General features: G+C 46.0%; 1 protein-coding gene across 1 annotated transcript in view; it reads right to left on the minus strand.

Moving 5' to 3' along the window:
- Nucleotides 1-1880, minus strand: part of LOC135401094 (mucin-2-like) — a 52337-nt gene extending 50457 nt beyond the window's left edge. Inside the window, exon 1 of the mRNA XM_064633262.1 lies at nucleotides 1598-1880. Coding sequence (XP_064489332.1) covers nucleotides 1598-1637 — 40 coding nt within the window. The 5' untranslated portion in view covers nucleotides 1638-1880. The remainder of the gene's footprint in view (nucleotides 1-1597) is intronic.
- Nucleotides 1881-13524: the final 11644 nt, after the last annotated feature.

Genomic DNA, 13524 nt, shown 5'->3' on the forward strand with positions numbered 1-13524 from the left:
GCCTTTTTCATTCCGCCAATCTTTGCTGTTTTTCTCGCCGGAATAATTAGGTCAGCATTTCCCTGAACCAACGTCGATGGCTAGTATATGGACAATCTGTTGTAATAATAATATAGGAAAATGCCACATGTAGTACAACGGGGAAAACGCGCTTTCGGGTGAAGCCGAGCGAAATCGACGGTAATTAAGACGGAGGTGGGGGGGGGGGGGGGGGAGCTGCAAGGAGAGCGTGAAATTTTGGGTGCGCTACAATTAAAAAGTTCCTCTCTCGCAGTTTTCACTTCTTTTTTTCTCACCATGTTCCGAGTAAATTGTTTACTTTGAGAAGAATCTACACGGCGATTAGCATTGCATATTCATTGTGGGGTCGAAAGTGATGCGGAAGAGGATGGCGTAATCTTTAATAGCGATGTTGAGAAGACCACACCGTGCTTTTGCAGAGGAAAGGGACATGTGGAATGAAAGTGAAATATGTAAAAGAAAGAAGCAGATGCGTTCAAGAAGTTAAAGCTACTCTATAGGTGAACCGGTTGCAATTTGTGTGTGTAAAAAAATGCGAATTTTGTTTTTTGAGCAGTTTTGCGCCTTCTAACGTTGCCGGTCGACATAGAGTGCGCGTATGTGAAGTAATTAGGCCAAAAGACTGTGAAGAACCGATTTGCCACGCAACGTCATTGTCTGTTGTGCGCGTGCATGCGTTGTCTTAGAGTATGGTATGCAGCTACATTCAAATATTAGTCATGCAGACATTTTCTATAGTTTTGCTAATATAGTGCCTTCTCAATAGTGGAGACGTTGTCTGAATCACAGCTCAGCTGCATGCTGAAAAGTTATGTCGACAAGGAAGACAGCAAGTGAGGTATCGGCGACAGAAAACAGTAGTAACCATGGAAACATATTCGAGTGCCAACAACGATGGTAGTGTGGAGAACTTGCGAACCGTATATTGCGAGGTAAAAAATGCGTCTTTGTGAATTGTACTTCCCGCATGAATCGCACTGTGCAATTTATTAATGCATATTGCACACGTACAAACGTATAGATCAGTGATAAACTAGATGACCTTGCACTAGAAAACAATACGTTTGGGCACGGAACAGAAGTGGATATAATGCAGAGAACTGCTTTGCATTGAATTGCACCTTATTTTGCAACCCTTAACTGCTGAGTTTACTCAAATAAAGATTCAGACGCTGCACTGTTCTCAGAAGCCAAAGGAATTCATCTGAATTAACCAGTAACAGTGCCTAAGAATGCAGTTTTTCCTTCATAGAAACAGGCCCGATCACGATCGACAATGCAGTGGTCGGCCGGAGGGTTTGTTTTGTCCAAGTGTGTGCTCAAGCATCGGAGAGCGACAGCTAGTGTCATGTCTCTTAGTTTGACTTGTACAAGGCGTTTCATACATCAAAACGTATCATCTGTCTGAAAAAAAAAAAGAAGGAAGAAAAAAAGAAGCCCTCTTCGGATTGGATGCCAGTGGGTACTTGACGTTAGTTGACAACTTCACAACTTTCGCGGTATACACACAAGCTCACATGAAGACGACGAAACTTTAACAAAATATTACATAACTTGCAAGAAATGCCGCACTTACCTAGTAAAAGCACTGCACAGCGGAGCCACCTTGTATCCATAATTTACTCAGAAGTATCTACACACAAGAACTGTTGACTTTCACTCTGCAAATCCAGAAGACAGATGCAGACCTGTCGTCTGCTAGCAATGTTCACGTTCCTAAACGTAGAGCGACACCAAAAACCATCGACGAAGTGAGAATGTATTTAATCCGAGTGGCATGGACGACTAGCACATTCGTAGGGACCGCTCTTTCTACCTAGTGAACCCAACGGAGGCCAAAACTTGAATGGAAAGCTTCAAGAGATCATGGAGGAGTCGATGTGCTCTCGCCGGCACGCCGCCTCCCATTGGCTGTCGCTCCCGGCAACGAGGCGCAGCGCGGGCTCTTTGGTTCTTTGTCGTCTGCTACACTCGTACGGGGGCCGGTTTCTATTGCACCATTCCATAAATAACGCCTAATGTTGTTTAGGATTAGGTCAAAATTCTCACTTGTAGGTCAATAAGACGAATATAGAGATGTATTAAGGATAGTGTACCAATAGCTTTATGCAAGTCTAGTTCGAACGGTGTTATCAAGCAAACATATGCGTGGGAAAGTTAACTTGACAATCAGACAAACACAAAATCTACATGAAATCTGTGAGAACTACAAGAGGAAAGGAAAAATGGAAGAAGAGCGAAATAAGTGATGAGAGCAAACTCAGGGGACAGTTCACAAAGCCGTGTCATTATAGTCACTGTGTTTTCATTTCAAGTTACACGCAAAACACAAGTAAGTACAGTGACGACAAACAATTATGGCGAAAAGCGATTGCAGTATATCGCAAGAAGATAATAGATTTTTAAAAATCATTATAAGAAAAAATACTCTCGCCTTCTTACACGCGGTGGTTGCGAATTCAGTGAGAACTAGAAAAACCTTTCCAAACCCCACATTCCAGTGAAACGAAGCACTTTCACAATCTTCGCGTTGCGAGCGTACAGCATATGCGTGGGGAGTATGTAATCGTTCGCTGCAACTTCATGCACTATAAACTGCGATCGCGCCTCGAGCGCTAACTATATGTGTACCAGGACAGTAAAAAGCCCCACCCCGGAATGGAATGTCGTTGAGTTGAACGACAATACTATATCGAATTAGTCTAAGGGCAGTTTGTTGCTTGTGCAAAAAAAAAAAAAAAAAAAAAAAAAGAAAAGAAAATCCTCTCGAATCAAGTATTTCAATACACTCAAACTTCACTTCTCTGAAATGGCGAGGGTGATCAACCCACTGTCGCCTCATGACGGTATGTGCCATCACAGATAGTATTTGGAGGTTAACCGCGAGTTAACCTCTTCACCTTCACCTTTGCTCTTCACCTTTGAACTGCTATCCATGATTTGCGGTAGTAATTGCATTGCATACAGGCTACAGACGTCACAGCCCTACAGAAGAAACAGTGTAAATGTATGTTTTCAATAAAAGACTTCGAGTCTCTTTGAATCGCCCAATACGGAACGCAGACCCAAAATTTTGCGTTATATCTAGACCGGAACCAGGCCAATCGGAGCCTGCGAACACAGGCTTCCGGCTAACTGGCCCGTATATTACGCCACATTTAACACGTTTAAAAACAAACAGAATTCACGCTGATGATTCATTTTCTCCCTTAATTTATTACTACATGTGAAAGTAATTCAAACACGTCATGGTGTAGCTACATGATGACGATGCTTATCGTGCTTCCGCTCTGCCAGCCTTGTAGCCGTATTCTTCTTTCCAGTCAACCAACTTAATTGGCATCACTTCGATCGACCTCGCAATGCGACTGCTACTGCCCCGTGACATTCTGTCCTTTAACCTCAACCCCAACTCACCCTCGCCTAACCATGGAGGTTGTCTGGTGTGCGCAGCAGTTCTACATGTCCCCGAAAGCCACACATACACTCGGGGAACCACATGGATGAAGTTTCGTCCAGCGCATTTGCTAACATCTCGACCTGCACACGAGTGAGGTATCAAAATATGTGTGAAGTTTGCGCACTGCATTTGTTAACATATCGGTCTGCAAAACAGGGACATTTTGTGCATTCCGTCTGTCTGCTTTGTCCACGCTCTTGACCTTTCCTTTACCACGCACTGTTCCTGTTCTGTTTCCCTCATCCTCTATCGTGGCAGAGTCCGCTCACTTATGGTTGTTCCAATACCATGTTGAAGACTTGTCGAAGACCAAGGCATGTTGAAGAAGGGGGCGAGTTCGAACTCCACCACCGACTGAGATGTCTGAGCTTTCCCCTGGACTCCTCGGCATGTGCTCCAGACGGTTGTCGGAACAGTTTCCAGCGTGGCTGTCCTCAATCTATATGTCCGCATCTGTACAGCGGTCATGGCCATAACTGCTTCGCGGTGCTACGACGTTAATCATCATCAACAAGATGGCAAGGAAGCAGACGAGGTGATGATGACGGACATTGACATCTGTGTCGTGTCGTTTGTGTGTTCCTCAGTCTCAGGGCTTTGATTATGCATGTCCACATCATCCAGTATTCCTGACCGAGAGGTATCATATATCGCTCGTTCACTAAACTGTCCTAAACGTTCTGTGAAGCGGCGACTCTGAACATTTCTCCGGCCACGACACGAAACTAGAGATGAGACGAATACATAATTTCCCGAAATCCGAATCCAAGAAAGGTTCTGCGAACCCACGAATCTCGAACCTTTCGAATCCTTTCTTAAAAAAGAATTTAAAAACCCAGGGGAAAATACACTACTACTGAAAAGTGTTTTGAAGAATAATTTGATGTATTTGTTTAATGAAAAACAAATTAATAATAGTTCACTTTCAGAAGAAAACATACCCATATTCTTCTTCTTAAATGTAATTTATTTAACATGTTGCTCATCCACTACAGGAAATACATAAACTTTCGAGCCTGAATTCTTTGAAATAATAATAATAATCACAAGCAAAACCATGTTACTTTTACACTTGTAACGTCGGAGCCTTATGCTGTGGTTTCGGCGCGCCCCGGGGCCTGCCGGCCAATCAGGCTTTCGGCGGACTCCGGATGCGCTTATTTTAAAAGGAAACAAACAAATGTGATTGGTGGATTCGAAAGATTCGATTCGCCGTCTTGGACACTGGGATTCGAATTCCCGAATCTCGAATCCCTGCCTCGAATTCGAGGAATCGCGGATTCGGTTGGCCCGTCCCCTACACGAGACCTTCAATTTCCGTAACTCGTTCACCCTATCAGCATCACGTTACATGGTTGTGTCCCAGTTTGGAGATCCCGCTGACTCGAGCCCTTCCGTAGTCAGCTGCAAACGTACCACCGCACACCGGTCGCGTATCTAAACTCCGAACTTCCGCTGACTAGCTTGCAGAGTGCAGACGACGACGAGACAGCCAACGCCGTTTACTGCAAAAAATCGCTTACGTTTTCACGACTTCAGACCACTTTGAAAAAGATGGCCCGCAACGTTTTCCCTCTCCCGTGAGAAAGTCACGGCCGCTGTGCACGAGTTTGCGGCCCACTTGTCGGTGCCTCCTTGCTCTGGCTTCTGGAAATTTGACACTGCACCCCACATCGGTTCTGCGAATGCGTGATGAACGCGCAGGAGTCATGTATCGCCGGCGTCTTTCGAAAGTGCTTTCGAAGCTTTCGTGCTTTGGGAGGACCTTCTTTTCGAGAATGGAGTAGCAAATCGATCTCTTCGAGAGAGAGAGAACATTCTGAAGTGGGAGGCAGACGGACATGTTTTGTGAAGGTCACTCGATTCCTTTATAGGCCTTGCTGGAGATGGGTTCGTTGTCAGGATTAATTGATACAAAGAATCATGATTCATGTTCAAGGCATTCGCGAGGGGTGGGCGATGCGTCAAGAATTGATGAAGCTGTTGCTGCTTCCAGCCGTGCGTTTCAAAGGCGAGCGTGTCAGAGAGCTTTACTGATCCTGAAACACCGAAAGGTGGCCTTCTTACATGCTTACAATTATTTTGCCCTCTGTACAGTTCGGAGAAAGCAATGCTCCTGTCCCAACTGACCCGTATAAACAAGAAGCCGTTCAGCCTTGCAGCAATCTTGGGTCCTTGTTCTAACCCTGTGCAGCACCGTCAATGCCTGCACTCATTCTATCTGTTCTTGATGTCTACTGGCCTGCTTGACCTCCTCTGACCTCAGAGCTTTTGCCATGAATGCGGAGATGTGATCTTCACTGCACTACATCTCCGGTAGCCGACCAGATGAACTCCAATCCCCATCAGTTGCGAAGCACCCGACGTGTGTGTTATATCTCGTTTGCGTCTGTCATGTGCGTGTGCGAGTCTGTTTGCTCCATCTTTTTCATCGTCACTGACATGTTAACCCACATGCACTGAGGTATGGTACCGCAACTGTTGTGGTGAATCACCTCATCCCATCGTCCTTCAAGTAGTTGTCGTTCTTGTTACAATTTTCTCCACAAGCCTTAACGTAGGCACACAGGGGGTTTGGAGCGAGTTGACCACGCAAACGAAATAACGTAGTTCAGGTAGAGATACGTGTCAACACTATCAACAGACAGCCGAGAAGCACAGCAGAGCAATCTTGACCACCAACAGGTGAGAAGTATGCAGTTCGATGAAGCCAAACGGTGGTGGCAGCAGTGACAATGTAGCGGAACGCTTTGTCAAGGACTTGCCCATCATTTTTCATCATCAGGGGGATGTTGAGTTTCAGTAGAGAGATGTGCCATATCAACCAATGGGATGCTGCCATATGCATTCACACAAAATATATTCACAACAGAAAATTTCAGGGCAGTGTTGTAAAGGCTGTAAGGGTTGTGCTGGGAAAGACACTGCGGTTTATTACCTGCAGGAATAAAATGTACTTAAACAGTCCAACGATATTATGCCCAGGAGAGTAGCGAAATCGTACCCTTGGTAGTGCATTCCCTTTGTGTTCTTTAACCCTGACGTGCCGTCTTCCTCCACCCTCGTCCCCTCATTGCCATTTTACGTCTCATACAGTCCCGTCGGCATTGGGGTATAGTGGGCCACAACCCATATGGCGAATTTCCCCATTCATTATTATCAGCAGTGTATTTGTTGTTGGGAGAGGGAAACAAGGGGGAAATCCTCCTACCCCATGTAAAGTCCCCAAAGAGCCTCCCACCCCCATCCCACCCCCGCAATATTTTTCTGGCTACCATCCTGGTTCTGTCCTTCACGTGAGATACAAACTATCGCGGTACAAACAAGCTCAAAATAATGCGCCCGACAGTGACAGGCAACCTTCATTGATTCTGAAGTTCTTCGCCCTTATTATTTTACCATGAATACAATAAAGAAAGCGAGCCCCCATACATCCCCTGCTACCGTCATCACCGTTGATGACTAACCTTCGGAGAAACGACCTCACACGAGAAATCTCAACCAAGGCCCTACTGCTCCAGTTCCCCGTAAACCAGGAGACCAGCAAAGTACGAATCATCGCCCGCCATAATTCCAGGTTCGTGCACCTTCGGGGCATCCAGCGCACCCCTCAACGTTTCCGATGTCGGGGCCAGCCGAAAGCTCATCCGACGTTTTTAGCAACAAAGATACCAGGCTTATACAACCCAGTAAATGCTGGGTAGGGAGTGGAAGGTGTAGTAGTAGGGGTAGAAGAAAGAAAGATGCACGTGGTACATGCTCGGATATAAACTTCCATATGCTCAAGAATCTGTATAATTACTTCCGTGTACGACTTGGCAATACGGGGCCGGACTTGCACGACAGAGTCTACTCGTACCTAGACTAGTCAGAATTAAAGAGGTGACGTAAAATGTGCCATATGCATGGACTCTTAGAATGGAATGCATAAAAAGGCTATAAAACACAGTCGGCAGTAACATATTCGTTACGGTGACATAATCTTGTGTATATGACTCAAGTTGCAGGAGGTACGTGATTTTCCCCCTTACGTGTTATTCACTCGAGGGAGATGTAAAATAAGATACACCCCAGGAACGTTAAAGGGGTGCAAACCGTGTATGCACACGAGCGACATTCTCCAGAACACTTCAGCCGATGATGCGAAAAACGTCATAGCTTTCTGCTGTCACGTGAGCGCGAGCGCTCAACACAGGGACACAGCCACAAGATATTATGTAGCAGACGGCAGGAAAAGACGCGGACGGTGTCGTCTGCTAAGTGCGCCAGTACGCCACTCCCGATATTCCGGCACCGTGTGGATGCTCAACATAACACGGGGCGGAACATCAGTTCCGTGAGCAGTTTTTTGCTTTTTCTTCCACTAGAATCTTCCGTCAGGATCTCGCTCGTGTGCATACACGGTAAAGTGCACGAGTTCCCCCTCGCGGAATAAAAGGTGCCGTTACCTTGACAGCAATGTAAAAAAGAACTGGATTCATTACTCTTTCCCACTTCTCTCATTCGAAGCATGGCAATGCAGAGCGTCCTGCAATTGGTCTCCTCAAACGATCTCCCGCGATGATTGGACAAACTGTTTGACCAATGACAGCTCGTTTCGCATTGCAGAACTTCTTGAAAAGGAGGAAAAGAGGGAGAGCGTAAATTGGCGGTTTCGTTTTCGCACTTAAATCACAAACGGTGCGACGTAATGAATTCCGTTCCTTTTCTATTGGCTGAAGGTAACGGCACCATTGATCCCCCGAGGATAAATTTTTGCGCTTTAGTGCCCCTTTAAAAATGTATAATCAAAAAGGTAAGCGCCCTCAGACGAATCGTTTCTGTCCCAAAAAAAAGGTATATATATATATATGTATATTTTTAAGCAGTGTAGAAACAGTGTTTACCTTGCTGAGATGCGGAGTTCTGCTAAGAGTGTACCTCTTTCACAGATTCACAGACACAGGAATTGTCAATACCAAGAGACCTTGCACGTTTCCGGACACAACGCATCCTATTTCATTGTCTACTCCGCTCGTTAACTTCTATTTTCCCTACCATCGTTCGTTGCGTGTGACTGTAATTATGAGTATTGTATAGAAAGGCGAAGAATAAGTCGTATATTCGCTCGTGCACTGCAGTGTCCCAGGAGTTCCAGCGCTGGTGAGTGTCCTCAAGATGTGGCAGAGAACCACAACATGAACGTAGAAGCCGTGTTCAGTCTGTTTCAGACTTCGCACTAAATTTTATATTTCACTGTGATGAGGCGGCTCCCTTGCACGCTGATTCCGAAAAAAAAAAAAAAGGATCACAATAAATATGGCCACCTGTTGAACATTCGTTTAGCTAAACGGTTCAACGGGCCCTGTACACCCTAGGAAGAAGAAGAAGAAGAAGAAAAAAAAAAGAGAGAGTAATTTTACTCCTTCTGAGGACTAAATGCATTGCCACAGAAAATAGTCCCTTTCGGGAATAAATGCACGGGAGTAAATGAATGTCACAAGTGCAGACTGCGGCTTCTGTCCTGAGGCAACTCCCTTCCTATATTTACGTATAGACTGTTGCATTCGGAAGACCATTTGCGAAGTTCAGAGACAATTTGCAGTCCTGGGGGGTAAAATTCGGGGTTACGGAACTAAAATGGGGAGTAATTGCAGTCTAGGGGACTGGAAGCTGCAGTTACTCCCCATTTTACTCCTTTTCGTCTTAGAGAGTATATCGCTTTAAACCCACGTCGTACTTTCGCAACGTCAACATTATGGTAACTCGCAGATGCGTCCCGCCCTGTAGCGTTAGAAGGCCAGAAGGCGCGCTGTTTATGGACAAGCTAATAAAACTATATATATATACTGCATGGTTTCATGAGAGAGACACCCTCCGGTAACAATAATTGCTGGAGTAAGCCACGTGAAGGCAATGCACGGTCCACGTATGAGACGCTTTCGAAACGATTGTGTCACCGAAAGAAGCTTCCGTTGATCTCGGCTGCCTGCTCCGGCTTTGCTTATGCAACTTGTTTGTTCCAAAATCATCGAGGTTAGCTGCCGTGCCCGACCGAGAATCTCTTGATATCTGCGTCTGTTTTCCTCCTGAAAGAGATCCGCTGAAATCCGGCAGAAACAGAACCGATCGTCACACTGAAACGGGCAAAACAACCCAATTACGTGATTGGAGAAGGCATTACCCGAATGCCAACGAGTCCGCAAGCTATCCGGTTCTGTAGACAGCCAGATAACGGGACTTGTTTCTGTTTCCATCTACGGCATCCTCTGAAGCACCCTTACACAACTTGATCGCGTTTTGTGATGGGATTGTGGATCGAAGAAATGAGACCAGAAAATCAAACTCGTTGCGTATTGGGCAACAGTATCATAAAAAAAAAAAAAAAAAAGATGACGAGTTGCGTTAAATCAAGTACCATGGAGACAAGTATATACTGTAGTAGTTTCGAGGGTCGATGACTGTCTTCTTCATGGAGCTGGTTGGTGCTGCAGAGGACAAATTTGGTCACCCCCGCGCGTAACAAAAAAAGAAGAAAAAGAAAAAAGAAAAGAGCGCCGAATGCAGAAAATAAAATCATTTTAGTATAGCGGCAGCGATTCTGTCAACTGTAAACACCCTCGCACTGTGCATGCCTGGGCGTGCCGGACCCATGTGTAAATGGTCCACGCCCACGGTCCCCATGTGTGCTCAGCGGGATACGCACATTTCCCGAAAGTGACATCTGAAGCTTCGCTTAAAACGAAGGGAGCCGCAAGAAAACAACAAAAAGGAAAGACGTTGGCAGAAATATGACAAATGAAAAGAAACGTAGAAACGGGTTCAGACGGTCGGCAAAAACCTCGTCGAGGCAGCTTCGCTTCCACATGAGGTGCATTGGAATGCTTTCGACCAGCAAGGCACTAGTAACACTGTACTTGTGGGGGAGAAAAAAGTGCAGCGTTACTGGTGGTCACGTGGTATCACATGATGCGCTCGCTTCGGTCCCCCTCTCCATTTCTCATTTCGGAAGCTGTCCTTCGGGTCTGCTGAGATCCAACCACCAGTGGTAGCTCCTACCAAACGAAGGAGTAACTCGCCATCTGAACAAGGCAAAGAACAGCTGTCTCGAATACTCGAGAATGCTATCTCGAACGTGCACGAAATACAGCACAGCAGCAGTTTCCAATTACACTGTAACCTTCTTTCGCGACTGGACTGCGTATACATTTCGGAAGAATGCCTATTGTGTGTCCAGATATTTGGGGAAGCAAAAATATATCTGTCTTCTTGCTTTCTCTACATCCACATATCCATATCTGTTACATTTTTTCAACCGGTCTAAAAGTTTTCAAACTCAATCTATATTTCATAAGGTGAAACATTTCCAGACTTGGGACGTTAGCCACCATCGTAGCAGTCCTTTTCCGAAGTATGCATGCTCAGAAGTCACCGTGCTTTGCTTGTCACGTAACACTTTTGTCATGTAGACTTAACCCCTCCACCCCCCTCTCTCTCTCTCTCGCACACACACACAAACACACACGCACGCACACGCAAGTGATTGCGGATGTATGGGTATATCAATATCCGCACGGTGCGGATACTCCTAATCCAAGTTCACCATCGCTGCGGGCACAATCAATAGTGAGCTTTAGTATATCGTTCGCTGCCGCCTCTGCGTACGCAAGGGATAGCGTGGTGGTTCTGCGTAATACGCAAAGCTCTGCCTATGTATTGCGCTTGCGTACGAGAAAGACGATAGCGTACGATGCACTAAAGCTCTCTATTAGTGAGTTTTGGCTAGTATATATCGTACGCCATCGCCTTTGCGTGCGTAAGGGATAGCGTTGCGTTAGTCGTTCTGCGCATGCGCAAAACAAAAAGAGAGCTTCGCGCATTGCGTAGAACCACCACGCTATTCCTTACGTACGCAAAGCCGATAGCGTACGATGCACTAAAACCAGATTTCGAGGTAACTAAGTTCATTTTTTTCGGTAACTTGCCCCTATAGGGTTCCGCGTTCTCGGTTTTTATTTTTGGACCGATTCGGAATGTTTTTCGATGTTTATTGATTTGCACGAAATCGGCGTTTCGATGTTTTTCCTTGCATGTACGTGGTTTACCTGACAGTTATCGGCGAATGGAATGTAATTTTCGAACGACGCTCATTCAACATGGCGCTGTTCGCTTAGTGATGATGATGATGATGATGATGATGATTGGAGTTTTAATGGCGCATTAACTACCTGTTCGCTTAGGTGGCGCTTTACGGCTAACGAAATAGTAAATGGACGTTTTTCACAACCATCGTGTTTCTGTATGATTCTCTGATCTGCATCAACAACTTGGTGCGCATGTGCAACAATTTACCTCTGCCATGTCATAGAATGTCCCTCCGTATTCGGTGTTTTTCGATGAAAACCGAATTAGGGAAAATTTACCCGGCGTGTGTTTTTCGGTGTTTTTCGATAAAAACGGAAAACGCGGAACCATACTTGTAACTTAACTCGGTATTTTTGCGGCGTGGTAACTTTCTGAGGAACTCGTTTCTTTTCCAGGTAACTTTGCCAAAGTAACTTAAGCTAAGTTCCAAGTTACATTTAATTCGCTTGTCACTCACGTCCACATATTTTCTTGCTTTCTCTCCGGTTCTTTCGTGGCGTTTTATGCCATAAAATGTGATATTCAATCAATGACAGTATCCTATTCGGGAAGTTAGAACCGCTGCGATTGAAATGAAGGTGCACGCCCACAGTGGGTAAGATGCAAAACGGTCGAATGATTTGACGTAAACGAAAACGTTCTAAGCGTGTTGCACTCCTCCGCAAGCAACTCAAGGTAACTCAACTGCTCACTCGCGCTGCACCTGTGTAGTGCTATTTTGTGCCCGAAGTAACTTGGAAGTAACTCGTTCTTTTTTTGAAGCAACTCCGTAACTGCGTTACATTTCAGGCTGAAGAACTTCGTTATTAACTTAGTTACATTTTTCACACGGTAACTTAACTCGTAACGAGTTCTATTTGACGGGTAACTTCTCGATCTGACTAAAACTCACTGTTTTCCGCGCTGACCTATCATCTGTGCTATCATAGCACAGCGTGTCAAATGTAGCGTAGTCCTGACGGGTGCCACATCAACGATCAAAGTGTGCTATTTGCAGAAGACGCTGATAACGTGCCACTGAAACACCATTTGGCGAGACATCCACTTTTCATCCGGAGAACGTGTCACTTCTCGACCTTGATGTACGACGGCACGAAGACCAATTCCAACGGGGCCGCTTCAGGCCGAATCCGAGTTGTCGAATTCCAACAGGTAGTTGTGTTCTGATCTCGGAAATGATAGTGGCGAGCGAACGTTCGCTGCAAGTCTATATATTTCAGGGCGGATACCAGCCACGCAGAAACGGATTTGGGGTTGCTACTGTCTACACGGAATATCACCTGCGAGGTCATTTATTACGAGATAGCCGCCCCGCAACAGCTGCGTGCGCTAGAAAATAGGGGGTGCAAAGGAGACATACTCATATTGTCAACGGTGGTCAAATGCCGCGCCCTATACGCGGGAACAGGACGCTTCATGACAAGCAACGTGTTAAGCATTGCACGGGCCACATTCTTAGACCCCGGCCCGGCCCGATGGCTCCATACCCGGCACCGGCCTGGCCCAAACCCTAAGAATGCCTACGAGCCCGCTAAATTTCTAGGCTACCCGTCCCGTCCTGGCTCAGTGTAGCGGGCTCTGACTTAAAAGTTGAAAAGGTAACCGTGGGGCAATACAGTCTCGAGCCCGATCTAGGACTGGCAATGTACTGGCCCGTATCCATAATGTCCAAGTTCGGCACAGGCCCGTGTCTTACGCGGGCCGGCCCCTGTGATGGGCAAGCCCGAACCCGTGCAGTGCTCTACAACGTATTGAAAGCATTTTTTTTTTTTCGTGCTCCATCGCGAAGCATCTGTGGCTATAGACGACCCTCTATTTACGATCATGTGACGTCACGAGAAGACTGGTTCGAGGTTGTATTTTGCTGTGGTGGGCAAGAAGCGAGAAAAACGCGTCGGCTGAGAGGCTGCACGATAAAG

This window comes from Ornithodoros turicata, chromosome 7 (assembly GCF_037126465.1).
Source record: "Ornithodoros turicata isolate Travis chromosome 7, ASM3712646v1, whole genome shotgun sequence".
NCBI lineage: Eukaryota > Metazoa > Arthropoda > Arachnida > Ixodida > Argasidae > Ornithodoros > Ornithodoros turicata.